The 18,599-nt window shown below is 42.6% G+C and overlaps 1 protein-coding gene across 1 annotated transcript in view; it reads left to right on the top strand.

Moving 5' to 3' along the window:
* The window catches only part of LOC139638224 (usherin-like), a 246,823-nt gene that overhangs the window by 46,939 nt on the left and 181,285 nt on the right, over positions 1-18,599 (top strand). The window contains 9 exon segments of the mRNA XM_071512286.1: positions 4,398-4,593; positions 4,974-5,104; positions 6,087-6,294; positions 9,966-10,249; positions 11,410-11,635; positions 12,365-12,502; positions 14,116-14,296; positions 18,006-18,169; positions 18,437-18,595. Coding sequence (XP_071368387.1) covers positions 4,398-4,593; positions 4,974-5,104; positions 6,087-6,294; positions 9,966-10,249; positions 11,410-11,635; positions 12,365-12,502; positions 14,116-14,296; positions 18,006-18,169; positions 18,437-18,595 — 1,687 coding nt within the window.

The following is an 18,599-nucleotide window of genomic DNA, read 5'->3' on the forward strand; positions in this document are numbered from 1 at the left end:
AGAGAAGGGGTCGGTTTAAGGTTAGAGTAAGAATGTGGGTGGGATTCAGGTTAGGGTTACACTGGGATGACAGTATTCACCCACAACAGGGCCATTGTTGAGTGTGTATAAAAATTCTAAATTGGAGACTTGGAGACTGTGTGTGTGTGCGTGTGTGTGTGTGTGTGCGTGTGCGTGCGTGTGTGTGTGTGATAGATGGTGATGGCTAGTGACGTTAAGTAGGGTTGTCCAGGACTTCTGTTGCCAAAGTCTGCTACAGCAGCAGATTTTCACCTAGGCTGGGGTTAACTAGGTTAACTTTGGACACACACACACACACACACACACACACACACACACACACACACACACACTGATGCCACGACCTTTCCAGTGAGAGCGTGAAATTGGTCATGGCATTTAGGATGAGATGAGTTGCCCCAGCAGAACAACATGGACACACACACACACACACACACTTTCTCTCATGGACGCTTGTGACAGGCCATCTGAATGTCCACATATCCATTAGGGTAGGCGCCACACTCAGCAGGTTTTGTCTAAACATTCAGAGTGAAAAGAAGATGGATCCTGTCCTCTGCACCCCAGTCCACTCCAACCCACAACCACACACACACACACACATCTGCGTCACTGTTGTCTTTTTTATGTATAGTTCCAGTTATCTAAATTGTCCTTTTTTAGCAGCAATTTAGTAGCATTTTCTAAGTATAAAACATGAATTTGATGATGTCCAGGTCCAACTTTACAACAGAATATCTGGAAAAGTATGTAAAATGGCAAATTAACTTAAACATTTAATATGTGTTGTTGGGAAGGATCATTTTCAGCTACAGGGTGATATGGCCTAAATGACAGTCATATTGTTCTTCTACTATCCGCATACTACATCCTGTTGAACCCCTATCGAGGTCTTCAAATCCAGTTTAGAAATGAAGGCCTGGAAAAAGTATGGAATATTGAAATGGAAAATGTGTAGGGACTCTGAACTCTGATGTGTTTGATCTGTGGCATCTAACCCAAGCTTTGTCATGAGAAGAGTGTATGCTTTGTCCTGGAAGTCCTAACAAATGTTTACCGACTGGTCAAACTATTGATAATGCACTGATAGAAATGCCTGGGCATCAGTGGAGGAAACAACTCAGTTATACTAAGTTTTTTTTGTTGCAGGGGACTGACATGAAAAGACAAACATAATTAAAATGTTTAAAAATCTACTTGCACATTGGGAAAGTTATTCACTCTTTGTCATTTCGTGAGGTTTTAGCTGGACACAGACAATAATTTAAGCACAATTTAGGACTAAAAACATGTCAACTTAGTCTTTAGCGAGTATGTGTGCCTCTTTTGTTGCTGCTGGTTCTGTGTGCAGCCGATGGAGCTCCATCAAAACCTTTTGTATGGAGAAGAGAATGAACGTGTGCACTCTGCTTTTAACTCCCAAACACCAGTCCCAGCCCTAATTAGCAGGCTGGGAGAGAGGGAAGGTAACGCAATGCTGAAAGAAAAGAAAAGAGAACAGAAGAAAGAAAAAAAAAATCCTCTCCCTTTCATTTGCTATGGTAATATTTCCCGCTCACATACTCACCGTGGCTATGAGAACAAGGAGATGAGGGACGGTAGAGACGGGGGGGGGGGAAAGCGAGGGAGGACGGGGAGGGATGGATTCCTTTTCGAGAAAGAGAGGAGATGGAAGAGGAGGGGTGGTTAGAGAAGATGGAAGGAGGCATGGAGGTAGGGAATGGAAAGAGAGGGGGATATGGGAGAGAGATGGAGGGATGGGGTAGAGGGAAATGGCTGGATGGAGGGAGGGAAGAGAGGGTGGTGATGAGTTGAAGAGCGAGATGTAGTGAGGGATTTCTCTTGGAAGTGCAGAATGAAAAGCACCTTTGATATGTGAAACGTTTTGGAGCACAGAGCGGCAGACAGACAGGCAGGCAGACAGACAGACAGGCAGGCAGGCAGGCAGGCAGGCAGGCGGGAAGACAGATGGGCAGAGGGGGGAAAAACAGCACAGACAGACAGGCAGGTAAGACAACAGATATGCTCCAAGCCAGACAGGGTGGCAGATAGACAGGCTCCAAGCCAGACAGGGTGGCAGATAGACAGGCAGGCAGACAGACAGAACAAAGAGGAGCATGCAAATGATACTCTGTTTTAACAGACCAGCGCTCCTCCTGTGGAATTACATCTCCCAAGACACACTCTCCTCTGTGTGTGTGTGTGTGTGTGTGTGTGTGTGAGTGACAGTGCTTTTGTGCAGATGTTTGTGTGGGTCTGTACGTGCTTGTTTCTTGTCTTGTGTGTGTGTTTGTGCCCTTGTGTGTGTGTGTGTGCTTGATATCTCCAGAGAATCTCCTGCTGCTTCATCAGATCCTGTTAATAATCACCCAACAGGGAACAACACTGAGGACTGTGTTCACACACATACACACACACACACACACACACACACACACACACACACACACACACACACAATAGTCACAGATATGCAAACCCTTTAGATCTTGTTCATGCTGTGGAGAGGCATTGCGTTAGTCTTCTTGAATCTACTTTTTTTTCTTTGTAAATGAGCAGGGCAGTCCACCCTTTCCTTGTGTTTCTAGTGTTTCCTCTCTATTAATTTAATCCTGTATGACCACCGCAGCGCAGGAAACTGACACCACTTTTAGAGATAATTAGAAAAATTAGAAAAAAAGTGACCCCATTATTTTATAATTTTAAGTATCAGAAATAGAATCACATTTTATGGCAAATACTTTAAATGTATGAAGAATTTGACCAAATCTTGTTCAGACAATGTTCAGACAATCATTACAATGTGATTTTCCATCCAAATACTTCCCAGACTTGCAAATGTTTCATGCTGTGATAGAGATAGAAGATAATCTTTGAAAACTGTTGCACACAATTTTGAAGCTTATTAATTATTTTCTTCATTGCTCTGTTTGTGTGTGTCCTGAGCCCTGTGGAGTGTAGTAGCTAGGCATGGGGCCTTTTGTCTTCTCCACATACAAACATGGATTTCATTCACAATCTCATTCTTTCTCTTCTCTTTTTCTTTCTCTTCTCTCTTTCCCCCCCATGTGTCTTGCTCACACACTCCTCTTTTTTCCTTTCTGTCTCTTACTATCTCTGTCCTCCCCTCTGCTCGCTCTGTGTTAAATACAATGGGAGCTTTTTCCTCAATTTCTGTTCACACCCGTTGCCTGTATTTCTCTCTCTCCCTTCCTCCTCTCCCTTTTCTCTCTGGTATACAAAATAGGAGCTTTTTTCCCCCTATTTTCATCCACCCCCTCTCCCTCCCCCTCCCTCCCCTTCCCTTCCCCCTCCTCTGTGTGTCATACATAATAGGCCCAGCGCAGGTCTGCATGTGTCACACATGGGAGGAACTCCTGTGTTTTTTAATACATTTTTAATCCCGCCATTTGATGCCCCCCTTGTCCACCATAATTTGTACTGACTGCTGAACAAAATCAAAGGGCTTGTACTCACTGCCTCTCGCCTCTGCTGCTCGCTACTACAGAAAAATGCATTTTTTATTTCTCTCTCTCTTTTTTCCCTTCTTCCCCCCCCCCTACACACACCTTGACGTGTTTATTTTGACATGAAAGTGGGCCTGTGTGAGAGGCTTGGCTGTTGCAAGTCACTCCTCATTAGCGGGCTGATTTCCCTATGCTGTGTGTGTGTGTGTGTGTGTGTGTGTGTGTGTGTGTGTGTGTGTGTTAATGTACTCTCTGCCTTTTATGAAGTACAGAATACCTCTGTGTTTTCTATTCAGCTAATGTGTATTATTCTTTTCTCTCTTTAGATTTAGATTTACATGGGCCACTGCTTTATCTGTCTTTCAATTTCCCCTCTCTCTGTCATTCTCTTTCTCTCTGTCTTGCTGTCTGTGTCTCATTCTTTGTTCCACAAAAGCAAGCTTTTCACATGTCAAGGGACCATTTTTCTATACACACAAACACACACACACACACATAAATGCATACATTTTACATGTGGGGACATTTTTGCACAACGCTTGCACAAGTGTTCTGTAAATTAATACAGTTCTCTTGTCAAGGGATGTTTTTGTTTTAATACACTGGAATGTAATTCATTTGAATGTATAATGCATGTTATATACTCACAATGCACAAAATGCTTTTGATTACTGTCTTCTGCTTACTGTGTGTGTGTGTGTGTGTGTGTGTGTGTGTGTTGTGTGTGTCTGTATTTGCGTGTTTGCATCCGTATGTGAAAACCTTGGCGTTAGAGTAAAAGATATGCTTAGGTATTAAAAGTTAGGTAAGGGGCTAAGGAATTAAGTCAGTCAATCAAATGACCTCACTAGTAGCACATCTATCTTTATCTGTATATGTAACTATGTGTGTGTGTGTTTTCTATTACAGTGCCAGCGTTGTGCGCCCCTCTACAACGACAAGCCGTTCAGGTCAGGTGATCAGCTCCAGCCAATGAGCTGCCGGCCTTGCCAGTGTCACGGCCACGCCCGCTCCTGTCATTACGACGTCCAAGCCGATGACCAACCGGATGAGCACTATCGAGGAGGGGGAGGAGTCTGTGACAACTGCATGCACAACACTACGGGTACAGTGTTACGCACAGTAACTAAAGCACAAAGACAGGGAGGAGGAGGGCCAGGACTGTCCATCATGATGTTGATTAGTAATGATGGCGGTGGTTGTGATATTGATGATGATAATAATGATGATGATGATGATGATTTGTCTCATGCTTGCCTGAAACTCCTGTTGTTGTTGTTTTGCCTGTCAGTGTAATGTTTTATGTAATGTTTTTAATACTTGTTGCAAAACCGGTTGCCCACTGGGTGAAATAAAGTTGAAACTTGAACTTAAAAAGAAAGAAAATTAACTTTTCTCCCTTTTCCTCTTCCCTTTGTTTCTTTCCTTCATCCCTTTGTCTTTCTTGTTTCCTCTCTGTCTTTGTCTGCCCCCCCCCTCCCTCAGGTAAGAACTGTGAGCTGTGTAGCAGTCAGTTTTTCAGGCTGGAGCAATCTGATGCTGCTTCAGCTGACGTGTGTCGACCCTGTAACTGCCACACTGCTGGAACAGTCAACGGCAGCATGGAGTGTGAACAGGTACACACACACACACACCATATATCAACCAGTTGATGTGGGAGGAAGATGCACACAGCCAGTATGTAAAACTGTCATTAACAGAAAGAACAAACAGACACACACACACCACACGCACACTTACATACACGCACATATAGACAAACACATGCAGACACACATCAATACATAGAAATGCACAGACCCAAGCACACACACAAATGGTTGCCAACAGAAAGGGCGGATAACAAATTAAACACATAAACACCCTCACACGCATGCACACAAAGTTGTCAATAGAAACCCTGGATGACAAATTCAGAATCAATCCTGGGATCAGTTCCTAGGAGACTGGGCGGAGACTGGTTTACATAAATTTGAATAACAAATCAGACTCATCCCCTCCAATAACCAATCACCATTGCTTCCTTGGTTTTTATGGTGCTTTCATTTCAACCTCTGTATTCTCAAAAACTCAGTGTGTTTAGATTACAAGATTGAGACACAATTTTCAGAATCTGTATAGTTTGCAACTCATAAGACATTCAACACAAAATATTGCTGCTATCAGACCATTACTCCAATTTTACTTCATACTCTTTTACTAAAACTGATCATTTAAATTTAAACCTTTAATTACTAGGTCTATAAGTTACAGCACCCTCACAAGTCAGAGAACCTGGGCCTTCAAGAGTGTATTCAAGTGTATTTGATTAAATAAAGTGTCATACAGGCCATGTCTGAACAGCCAATCCAAGCCAAAAACTGCACCACCACTCCATCTGACTGTATATGTGTCTTTATCCCTTTCTCCATCTCCTCTATCTCTCACTCTCTCCCTACACCTTCTCTCCCTCTTCTTCCCACTCTGCCTTCTCCACACTGCCTCCATCTCCCCTGCTCCCTTTCTCTCCCCCACTATCCTCACCTCTCCCTATCTCGTACTCTTTATCCCTTCCTCTCCTTTTCCCCTCGCCTCTCCCTCTCTGTCTCCCACCTCCAGGTCGGAGGTCAGTGTCGGTGTAAGGCTGCGGTAACAGGCCGTCAGTGTGCAGACTGTTTGCCTGGTTGGTACGGCCTCCAGGCCTGGCGTCCGAGGGGCTGTGTCCGCTGTAACTGCAGTGACATCGGTGTTATTGGCACCTCAGGAGGAAGTGATCCCAGCTGTGACCAGGGCACGGGGCAGTGCCAGTGTAAACCCCATGTCACAGGTACCTATACCATTGGGCAAGGGCACATCTCTGGGTTTTATGTGTGTATGTGTGTGTGTGTGTGTGTGTGTGTGTTGAGGGGGATTCAATTAATCACAGGCTGTCACTAGAATACAGGGCAGGGCCACTTCAACCCACACATCATAGATGGCTATACCACTGACCTGACAGGTAACTGCCAGAATAAACACTTAAGTACATAAGGCATACAAACAAAATGAAATCAGGATTGTTGTGGTGTGGGATGTATTTTCCTGACATGGTTTAATCACGCAACCTCTCTCATAGACACTGTAATATCTATGCATAGGTGCAGTGAAAGGCTTCTGACAGTCATGGTGGTCTTACATCCTATTAAGTTTTGGCACTTATCTGTACAATTATACGGAAAAAAGTCCCATTGGCTATTCTGCTGAAGGTTTTGACTTATTTTGAATGTTTTTTTAATGTTATTTATTCACAAAAAAATCAAGCATCTGTAATGCCTTGTGGCAAAATGTGAAGCTTTTCTTAAGATCAACAACAGATAAAAGTAATTTAACAGCAATAACAGCAATCTGCTTACACCTTGGCAAGTATTTTGTTGATACCTTGTGCTTTCATTACAACAGTTACTCTGTGTAATTGTCCAGTAATAGCGTCTTAATTAATACATGGGCTCAGCTGCTCAGAGGCGCACACACACAAGCAAAAATGCATATGCACACACCCACACAGGCATATGGATACACACACACACACACACATACACTCACACACACATCCATATCCCAAAGTGTTTTGCCAGCCAAAATAAACAGGCTTTTCTGCTGGCGGTGCTTCCAGCCGTTGTGCTTCTCTTTGTGATAAATGGTTTCACTCTCTCCCCTGTGTGTCTTTGAAGAGCAGGCTCGTATGAAATGCAAAACCAACCATTGCTGCTCAACTCACTCAACGCATCATGGTTATTGCTAAGCCTCACTATCAAGGGTCCGTGATTGCGCGTGAGAGTGTGGGTGTGTGTATGTGAAGTTGTTTGTGTGTATTAGATGCCTGTGTGTGTGTGTGTGTGTGTGTGTGTGTGTGTGTGTGTATGCATATGTTAGTGTAAGAGAAAGAGGGAGTGAGCCTGGGTGTGAGTGTGCGTGCACATACTTTTGTGTCTATGCCTTATTGTCTGTATGTGTGTGAGTGCGTATACACATGCCTGTGAGTGTGTGTGTGTGTGTGTGCCTGTGTGCTATCAAGGGCTATGCTGGTGTTTAATTCTCTAATTCATTGCCAAGTTGATTAGAACAAACTGCCGCAGCCCCTCGTATTTTTCACACTTCTTCTTACAAGACCCACTTTCTTTTTTTCTGTCCTTGTTTGTTTGGTTGCTCCCACAGGTATTTTTCAGAAATGAGATTTGATTATGGCAATTTATTACCGCCAAGCTGATACTTTGAGTAGAGCAGTGGCGGGCACGCTTCATAAGGACGGAATTGAAATGCGTGTACACAGACACACACATGCACACACTCATAACAAGGTGCCAAAGTGCAGTGTGTACATAATAGTGTTTGAAATGGTGATGCATGAGCCTGTTAACCAGCTGGCTACTGATAAAAGGGCTGGGCCATGTTCCGACACACACACACACACACACACACACACATACGCATATGGCTCAGACGCACACATACGCGCACACATACACAAAATTACCTCTTTTCTGGTCTGATCTAATATGTAATATCTATTTTATTCTGTTCTGTTCTTTCTGTTCTATTCTAATTATCTTGTATTCTATTCTATTTGATTTGGTTCTATTTTGCTCTGTTCTGTTATAATATACTCTTTTCTATTCAAAAATACATTACAAAGCAAATGCTAAACTATTTGGACTAGAATTCAGTGTTTCCATAATAAAATTAAGCCAACAGATAAAAACAGTTTTTATTTGTTTTTCTGTTCCTTTTCTAGTTTCTACTATTGCATTGTTGGCCCTTATAGGCCGGCAATGGCCTGTGAGTTTAGATCCTCAAGATGAATTATATTGCTATTTTAACTACTTCATTATTACTTTTTTCTAGTTCTGTGATTTTGTGTAAATCCTATCGTTTTAAATGAAAATACTCACTGTCTCACACACACGACACAGACAGTACAGTATATCACAGCATCGTTAGGGTTGTAACCATCAGTCTGTCAGCCCACATATTTACCACCAGCACACACACACAGACACACACACACACACATACACACACAGTGTCTCGGCACTCCTATGAAATATGATCTGTGGGAGAAATACATTCAAATCTATAAATTCATTAAAGTGGGCAGACCAGGGGTAATGCCAAGTGTCTGCCGCACATTGAGTAGGACACACACACACACACTCATGTGCACACACACACACACACACACACATGTACAGGTATGCAAGTACACCCATGAATCTATGCACACATTAACACACACACACACCCGCCCACATATGAACACACACACACACTCATAAACGGCCGTGGTGACTGCGTTGCCCCCAGGCATCCATTTAGGGACAGATTGCCTGTCATGGAATACGTATGGCATATTCAAATAAGCCCTGCCCGCCACACACTGCATATTATAGTATCACTAGCCTGATAGCCTAGCACTGCTGCTCTAGCCTGAAAACCTCCTATGTTCAATTTTGGTGTTTGTTACAATATAATAATCATAATGATAATAATTATAATTTGAGGAATGATATGTAACAATTGGGGCGTACTAGATTCAAACGCTTAGCCAACAAGAACTAATGCTAAATTTAAAATAAATAAATGAATAAAGAAATAAATAAACAGCTATGTCTAATCTCAGTAAGTGGACTTAAACAGAAAATCAGCTCTTCATTGGTTCATTTCACTTGTTTTGACGCATAGCTTCCATTGGCCTTGAAAATCTTTGTAATTTTGAATTTGAGAAATATTAAGCCTTTATGGTTTTGAATCTGGATGGAAGACATTGAATGTTCTTGAACTGATAGTAAAGTTTAACCTAACATTTAACTCTTTGATAATCAGCTGCATTTTTGTTCTTAATTTTAGGTTGTCTTTAATGTTCTAAGCTTCACAAGCCTAGCTCCTGTGGAACCTGCTGATACTGAATCATTGTATTAAAATAAATGTTCGCAATCAGAAAATAAAGACGTTCTTCTTTAAGTCCCTAAAAGCTGAGAGTTTTTGGAGATACAAGTTTTTCTCCTGTAGTGATGATAGGAACTCGCCACTTCTCTCTTTTACACCAGATGGTAATTCACTGTTATTTTTATGTTCCTCTATCCATCTTTCCATCCCTCCATCTCTTCTTTTTCTATCCCTCCATTCCTTTCTTGTACTTGTTTAATTTATTTATTTTCTCTCTCAGTGAAATTAAGTGTTTGGCCTTAGGTGAGTGATCCATCATATGTAGAGGGCCTGGCCCTAATGATGGCAGTTTTATACACTCAACTACCATTTCTCTCTCTTACACACACACACACACACACCCACACACACACAAACACACACACACACACGCAAACAGAGGGTAAACACTAGTTCATGGAGGCCACATTGTGATTATTGCATTAATTCACTGTTTTTCTATTTCTTTCTCTCTCTCTCTCTCTCTCTCTCTCTCTCTCTCTCTCTCTTGCTCTCCCTTGCTCTCTCTCTCTCCAGGTCTTTCCTGTGACCGCTGTGAGTTTGGTTATTGGAACCTGTCCCACCCAGACGGCTGTGTCTCATGTGACTGTGACCCCCTGGGGTCCCTCAGCTCGTTCTGTGAGCCTGAGGGGGGGCAGTGTGAGTGTAAGGCCGGGGTGGGGGGGCAGCGCTGTGACTCCTGCGGCAGGGGGTTGTACGGTTTAAGACTGGAGGGGTCTTGTGCCCCCTGCAACTGCTCAAAAGAAGGAACTGTGGCTGGGACAGACTGCGATCCTCACACAGGACAGTGTGTGTGTAAGGCAAGTGTATGGAGTGAGTGTGTGTGGTTGTGTGTGCAGTTCAATGAATTTTTCCACTTACCCGGTCAGGCCAGTAGCTCAAGCTCTACTTGTCCCTAGTGTATTATAACCGGCCCAGTAGCCAAAAATTAAAATAAACAATTTTTCCTTGATTTTAAGTCATTTATTACTATAATATGTGATAATGACAGTACATATTATACAGCAGCAGTATGACTGAAAAATAAACAACAAAAAAGTAAATAGAAAACAATGCTGTTAGCAATTTGTTGAGCCCTCTTAACCAACTGATAGAGGCTTTTCTGTAAATGTAACCCGCAGTAACATGAAAAAAAACAAAAGCCAGATGGGAGATTCATGAGGCTGATAAGTGTCTTCATCCATCCATCTTGTCAATACATTAATGAGACATTATGAGGGGTTATCAGCCACCAACTTAGCCAACATACAGCATAGGTGCTGCCTGCTCTTGTTACGGACATCCAGTGTGTGTTTGCGGTAATTGTTGGTGTCTTTAAAAATTAGCCATGAGCCTGCTCAAGCCACCTTTCTTGAGAATTGAAAATTGCAGACAAGTGGTACAAACAAGCATGGGATTAATTCATCATTTTAAATTCCCAGGAATCTATTGCTTCTACAACAAAAGAAACAACCTTTTTTGTTTAACTCTTATATAATTTAAAGTAACTGCCATTGTCCAATACACACAGATTTATGAGTTGCTGGGGCCCTGACTAACTCTGAGGTGGCATCTAATCTGATTGGTCAGAAAAAAAACAACAACACAGAGGTGAGAGTGGGCCGGTGGCAGAGCAGACAGGCAAAGATAACAGGCTTATCACTGGGGAATCAACTGGTCCAATTCAACATCTTACGTGCCTCAGGGCGTTGGGCAGTCCTTGTTGAACCCTGGTGTGGTTGTGGTGTTGGAGGTACTTTGCCGCTCCAGTGCATAACCTCAAATCTAGCATGACACTGCAAGCAAAAATCTTGTTGACCCCATACACAGTAGTTTTAAAATCATTGCTTGTGTGACTCCTTTTAATATTTGAAATAAATTCACTTTCCTCCTTTCTCTCCTCTTTACCTCCTCCCTTATTTTTTCCATCATTCCATCTTTCTCTCCCTCCTCCTATCTCTCCTTCTCTTTTCTTCTGTAGGAACACGTGGAAGGCCGTCGCTGTGACTCCTGTCGTCGTGGTTACCACAGCCTGGAGCGTCGTAACTCTCTTGGATGTCTGCCGTGTGTGTGTGACGCCACTGGCACTGCGCCAGAGGGCGTGTGTGATGCGTTGACGGGACAGTGCCCATGCCGAGAGGGGGTGGAGGGGGCGCAGTGTACCCACTGTGCCCACAACTACTACAACAGAAGTTCAGACATCCAGCGTGAGGGTACAGAGAGCTGTCTAGAGTCAACGTCTAGACTTCTAGTTATAGACTCACATTTTATTATACGATTTTTCTATATAGAAATATATACATATATATATATATAGATATAGATATAGATATAGATATATACATATATATATATATATATAGATATTTTTTTTTTTTTTTATTTTTTTTTTTGCATATATACTTAACATGTTCTAGCATTGAAATAGTCGGTTACATATGTTTTTATGACTCTCTTTTGCAATATCCTTACTTATTTGAATTTTCTTTGCTATATCCTGTTACTATTTGCTGCTGCAGTGACCCAGTTTCTCCACAGAGATCATTAAAGATTCATCTTATCTTATCTTAAACAGATACTTGGAGGAAGCACAGCTCATGTCTTTGGCCATGGCTGTACGACTATGAGAAAACCTGTTTGAAGTTCAAATTATTTTCAAATTCTAGAAGTTGGTGCTTTGAACACTAAGACCACACTCTCTGTTCAGCTCTACCTGAGATTCTTCACAGCGCTCATTTCCCATTGAAAATAATGAGAAAAGAAACCAGTTCTGTAAAAGTAGATCCCCAGAGGGCACACAGCCTTACTGCACACATCCAGTGTGTTGTGAAACCATTGTAGAATTCCTCTGAGCTGCTGCTGTGACAGTTTGGGGGAAATAGCCTGAATCTATTACGATTTTATTTTTATGCTAATGTTGTTTTATATCCTAGCAGAGGGGGGGTCCCACGGCTGTGTACCGTGTACCTGTGACCCCAGAGGAACAGTGGCGGGGACAGTGTGTGACAGCACTACAGGGCAGTGTGTATGTGTTCCCACACGCCACGGACGCGACTGCAGCAGCTGCCGACCTGGTGAGTGTGTGTTTGTGTGTGTGTGTGTGTGTGTGTGTGTGTGTTTGGATGGATGGACAGATGGATGGATGAACAAGTGAGTGAATAAGTGAATAAATAAATAAATCATAAGTAAGTGGATGTAAGAGCAGATAAAGATGTGTATATATATATGAAATAATGAATTAGATATAAATAAAATCTAAATAAAATGACTAAATGATTCAAGTAAGCAAGGCAGCGAGTGCATGAATGAATGAGTGGCTAAAAGATGATGAATGTGTAATCATGAAAGCCATGAAATGGCCATTGCTCTGAGGAAAACGATGATGAACAATTGGCAGTCCCTCTAAACTTGTAGTGTTTGTTTGTGTGTGTGTTTGTGTGAGTGTGTATGTGTGTCTCACCTTCTGCCAAATGTCCACTCTGTGATTGTCCTGTCCTTTGCCAGGTCTCAAACAGCACCTTAGAGGGGAAAGATTGCATCTCTTCTACTTTGATTTTTGTGTGTGCATGTGCTTGCGCAGCCTGTGTGTGTGTGTGTGTGTGTGTGTGTGTGTGTGTGTGTGTTTGTGTTTGTGTGGTCAATCTCAGTGGACGAGAGGTAACAGATGCTCCTTTGTGTCAGTGATGGAGATGGACCATCAGGATAGTCAGGCTTACTGTAACACACACACACACACACACACACACACACACACACACACACACACACACAGACTGATCATCCAGACACTGGTATGAATGGATGGATGGAAAAAAAGAGGGCAAGAAATAATCTCACAAATAACCCAAGATCAAATAAGGCCAAAATTCACTGCTATCATGAGGTAATGTAGAGGAACAATTTTGCCAACACTGCTGAATGTTATTTTTTCATTGTTTTTTTTATATCCCACTGTGTCATTCGTTTTAATTTTGTCTCATTTGCCAAGGCCCATTCCTGCAAAATGCAGTATTGCCCATCTTAATTTCCTCAATTGCCAATGTATCATGACAATGTATAAATGCCTTGGAGAATTCCCTGTCCAAGTGGCCAAATGGAATATCTAATTTGTTTACTAGCTGCCAGACCTTGAAAAAATAAACTAAAAATTGATTCAGACCTTAAAATATAGAGAGTGCTTAATTTAACCTCCCAGATACTTAATGCCTTTGTGTCAAATTTGTTTGCAAAATAAAAGAAAACAAATCCATTGTGAAAGCCATTTTGTGTCCCTCCTAATAAGCATTATGGTGTGCCTAATGCGTATTAGGAGGGACACAAAATGGCTGCTACAAAATAGTTCCAGATGGGAGCTGTGAAATGAAGTAAAAAAAATTAAACAATATAATTTTGTAGACCAGGCACTCCATATATAAAAGCAGATGTTGATGTGAGATTTTTTTTCACAAATCATTACCAGTGTCTCTGTTAAATCAATACAGTTGAAGAAGGGCGAAAGGAACGGGACAAGCAAGAGGAGGATTGAAGGGAGGAAGAAAGAAACAAAGAAATAAATTAATTCATAGGCAGATGAACAGCTAGACAAATAGCGTGAAAGACAGACAGGCAAACAAATTTGTAGTGTAGAAATATATTTGGCTGCAAGGCCTATGTAAGTTTGCTTTATCTATTGTGTGTCTCTCTCCAGGCTTCTACCTCTCTACGGAGCGGAGTGTGTGTGTCGAGTGTGACTGCCATCCCATCGGAGCGTCGCAGCGTGGCTGTGAGGGCCAGACAGGACAGTGTGTGTGTGCCGACCCCTCAGTGGGAGGGCGACGCTGTGACCAGTGTCGTGAGATGTACTACGGATTTAACCCTGGCCTGGGCAGGTAACACACATGACAACACACACACACACACACACACACACACACACACACATACACACACATACACCGACGAACAGCGTATCTGCCAGTTGTACATCCTATGAATCACTTTTCCATTAATTGCACCACCTGTACATATTTACACCCACACACAAACACACACACACACACTGTGGACCGCTAGTCAAATAGTTTGTGTACCATCTATCTGCTGTGTTACCCTGTTGTGAGGGATCTGTGTGTGTGTGTATGCGTGCGTGTGTGCGTGTGGACTAGTAATACACAGGATGTGGAAGACCTACAGCTGGTTTTGTGTGTGTGTGTGTGTTTGAGCGTGAGTGTGTGTGTGTGTGAGAGAGAGAAAGAGAGAGAGAGAGATAGCCTGCTGGTAGAGACATAAGCGGTAAAGGTCAAAGCAGCTCTTAACTCATGTAAGTCATATGTCTACCTGCCTGTCTGTAAACTGTCTTTAAATAGAGAGACTGCACCTGTGTGTGTGTGTGTGTGTGTGTGTGTGCGCGAACTGACCTTGGCTGATTGCTGCACTCTCCAGTGTTAAAACATTAAGGAGGAGATCTGGCTGTGACTGAGATCTCCTCACAGTAGAGAGAGAGAGAGAGAGAGAGAGAGAGGGAGAGAGAGAGAGAGAGAAACATTGAATTAAAGAGAGAGAGTCTAGCATAGACAGAGAGAAAGAAAGGGAAAGATGGAGGAAGAGAGGGAGAAATAAAAAGTTGAGAGAGAAAAGAAAAAATAAAAGATGGGGAATGTTCTCGCATCAGAAGAGAGTAAGAGTCAAAAAATAGAATGAAAATGGGGAGGAGGAGCAATACTACAAACTGATGGAGGAGGAGGATAGGGGACAGGTGGGGTAAGGACGAGGAACAGAGGGGGAGAATGAGTGATGGAGGATCAGAGACTTATTTTTCCTAGGATTTCGTATTGATGAAGTTTGAGTTTCTGTAGGTAGCGCTATTTTTCTGTTCGCTGCTCATGCTACTCCTGCGTTGTAACAGCAAATGTAAAAACCTTTCATGAACTGGATATAGGTTGAATCACTGGTGATGGAGACACCCATTTATTCATATGAAAATGTCTCAGATTTTTATTTTAATACAGTGGTAATGATGCTAGCTGTATCTTACAAGTGCCTGGATGACAGGGAGAGAGAGCAAAAAATATAAAGAAGAGACTGGGAGAATGAATGACCGAGAGAAAGAGAAATAGACAGTGAGGTTGTGATGGAAAGAGAGAGAGAGTGACGGTGTGATCAGTAAGTCCTGTGACAGACAAGCATCAACCAAACCCACGTCATGCTGGACTTTACAGATTGATAAGCCGAGGGGAGTGCATTAACATGTGTTTGTTTTGTACCTCCTTCTCCCCCTCTGTCTGTCCCTCTCCTTCTCTCTCGCCTCCCTCTCTTTCCCCCTCTTTTTTTCTACTTCTTTCTTTGTGCAGTAAGGATGACAAATAAAGTCTTCATAGTGATTACAGCTGAATGCTTTCCTCGGGTCCCGAGTCTCTCCATAATAAAGATTTCTTCATCTAAATATTATCAACTCATTTATCCTCTTCCCTGGATCAATAGGACTACCCAAGTGCATTTTCTCTCCTTTTTCTTTCTTCACACAAACATCTTTATGCGCACACACACACACACACACACACACACACACACACACCAAAACGGGTAAATCCATGCACATACGCACACATGCATGAAGGCAAGCACACATCTGAATGCAAGTTAACGCTCATGCATACACACACACACACACACACACACACACACACAAACACACACATGCATGCTTATATTCTCACAAACACATACACATGGAGAGCAGGGTCAGAGAAATGCTGACCGCTATTACTCTCATCACAGGGAAATATGTTAATTCTGTTTAGAGGGATTATACACACAAATGCATACACACAATTTATTTTATTATGAGGGATTACATATGTAACATTTTAAAACTTTGAAACATATAGTATGCATTTACTATGTTTATCAGTATTCTACTGTGTGGTAAAGTCCTCCTACACGCACACAGATTACATAAATGTTGTACTGAAAAAAAAACTTTTTTATTATCCTCTTATGTCAAACACTCCACAAGTCAAAGGCACACTTGTGCCAGGAATATGCTTTGCTGTTTCCCTGCTTTTTTTGTCTCATCAATTTCCTGATATACTCAGGAACAAATGTGAGTAAAGATTGTTAAATGTATTACACATGCAGTAAATGTCTGCTCTCACACGTGTGTATGTGTGCACAGATTTCTTTGTGTGTCACTGAGTGAATACACAGGAAACATTTTGACATTGAATAGTTGTTGACACGTTTGACACGCAGCAATGTTGAGAACCGGTGTAAATATAGAGCTAAAACAAAACTTGAGACGCTGTCCGTAGTCGTCCACAGCTGTTACCTGCATTGTTTTGTCTAATCGGGACCTAAATATAATTCTGATATCAGTTCAAGCAGTTTCCAAAGCTGAATTTTACCATGCCACAGTGTCATATTGTGAAGATTTTGTGTTCGTTTGAGGAGACGTTGAACTTGGCAACCTCCTGCACACTGCGCACCATCAGTTGCTCGCTAAGTACTGTCTATGACATTATTTACATTATTTACAGTCTATCAGTAAAATCATCTATCATCTATCATCTCACCAAATATTTCTCTCTCTCTCTCTCTCTCTCTCTCTCTCTCCCTCTCTCTCACACACCAACACTCACACACACATATATTTTGAGGCTGATAAAAAAAAAAGAGAATGGTGTGAGATTGGTGTTTCCATTCTCCTTGAGAATGGAGTGAAGGTCGAGTCACTGTGGCAATGTTGTGTGTGTGTGTGTGTGTGTGTGTGTCTGTGTGTGTGTGTGATGGCACCAGTTGACAGGACAAATTTGCGGCTCGTTAAGAGGCTGTGGCTTTTCACGCCGCAATAAAGAAGGTGTAGGTGTGTGTGAGAGGAGAGCCAGAGTGTGTGTGTAAGAAAGAAAGAGACAGACATATGCTGTTTGTGTGTGTGTGTGTGTGTGTGTGTGTGAGTAATAAGGTTTACACAGTGTCACTCACTCTGCCGGTGCTAGAGTGCAGTGTGTATGTGAGTGTGAGCCAAACATCTTCCGACGAGCAGAGTGCGTGTGCATGTGTGTGAAGGGTGTGAGGTGGCTGGCCGGACGATCACCCACTGCCCTGCCCCAGTGAGGGTAACACCACACTGGTGACCCAGACACACACCCTCATACACACACACACACACACATACTTTGACAGCTCTATGGGGGAACTGTGAATACAGTTCCTGTGAAGTTAGTTTAGCAGCTAGGGGGTGGTGGGTGAGTGGGGTGGTGGGTAGTGTGCGAGGGTCTCCCTCACAGTGTTAAGGTGAAGACCCGACACCTTTCAGACAGACACACACACACACACAGACTCTTTTTTGTATTTTATTTTATTTCTTCTTCGATACCATCCAGTCGACACTCAGGCAAAAAAGTCTCTTGTGCCTGGATGTGTCTGAATTTTTTTTAAAATTAAACTCAATAGTAATCACATTCATTTTCAATGTTGAAATTATCCTTAGCCACCTAACTGTAGCTTGCAATGTCATGAATATGCAGTGGGACTGTACAAAGACTGTATCTGTTTAATCATTTCTTCATCACCAAGTTTTTCTCTTGTCCACCTCCACAGATGCCAGCGTTGTGCATGTGACCCGGTGGGCAGTGTCAATGGTTCATGCCACCCAGACTCAGGTGTGTGTGTGTGTAGGCCGCTGGTAACTGGAGACCAGTGTGATGTATGTCAACCCGGAGCCAGTCATTTGGACCCTGAGAACCACCTTGGCTGCAGCAAAGGTAGGGGTTAAATTCATTCACGCACACACACACACACACACACACACACACAGTCTGCAGGTGATATGTCTCCCCATGAGATTCATAAGGTCAGCGTTGTTTTAATTTTTTTTTCCCTGTATGTCTCTGTTTGTCTCTCTGATTATCTCTATATCTTTCCTCTCTCTCTCTCTCTCTCTCTCTCTCTCTCTCTCTCTCTCTCTCTCTCTCTCTCTCTCTCTCTCTCTCTCTCTCTCTCTCTGACTCTTCCTGGCTCTCTCTGTCCAGCCCCCTCTCAGCAACCGGTCCCAACCGGTTCCACCCTCAGTTTTTCGTCCATCGGTCTCTCCTGGCACCCCCCCGACTCCCCGAACACAAACAGACTCAACTACACACTCATGAGGGATGGACAGTCGGTACACAGCATCCAAAGTCGCTATCCATTTAGTAA

Source organism: Centroberyx affinis, unplaced genomic scaffold (assembly GCF_046629955.1).
Source record: "Centroberyx affinis isolate AG114_WGS23_722 - 3 ecotype Tasmania unplaced genomic scaffold, CSIRO-AGI_Caff_v1 ptg006213l_1, whole genome shotgun sequence".
In the NCBI taxonomy this organism is placed as follows: Eukaryota; Metazoa; Chordata; class Actinopteri; order Beryciformes; family Berycidae; genus Centroberyx; species Centroberyx affinis.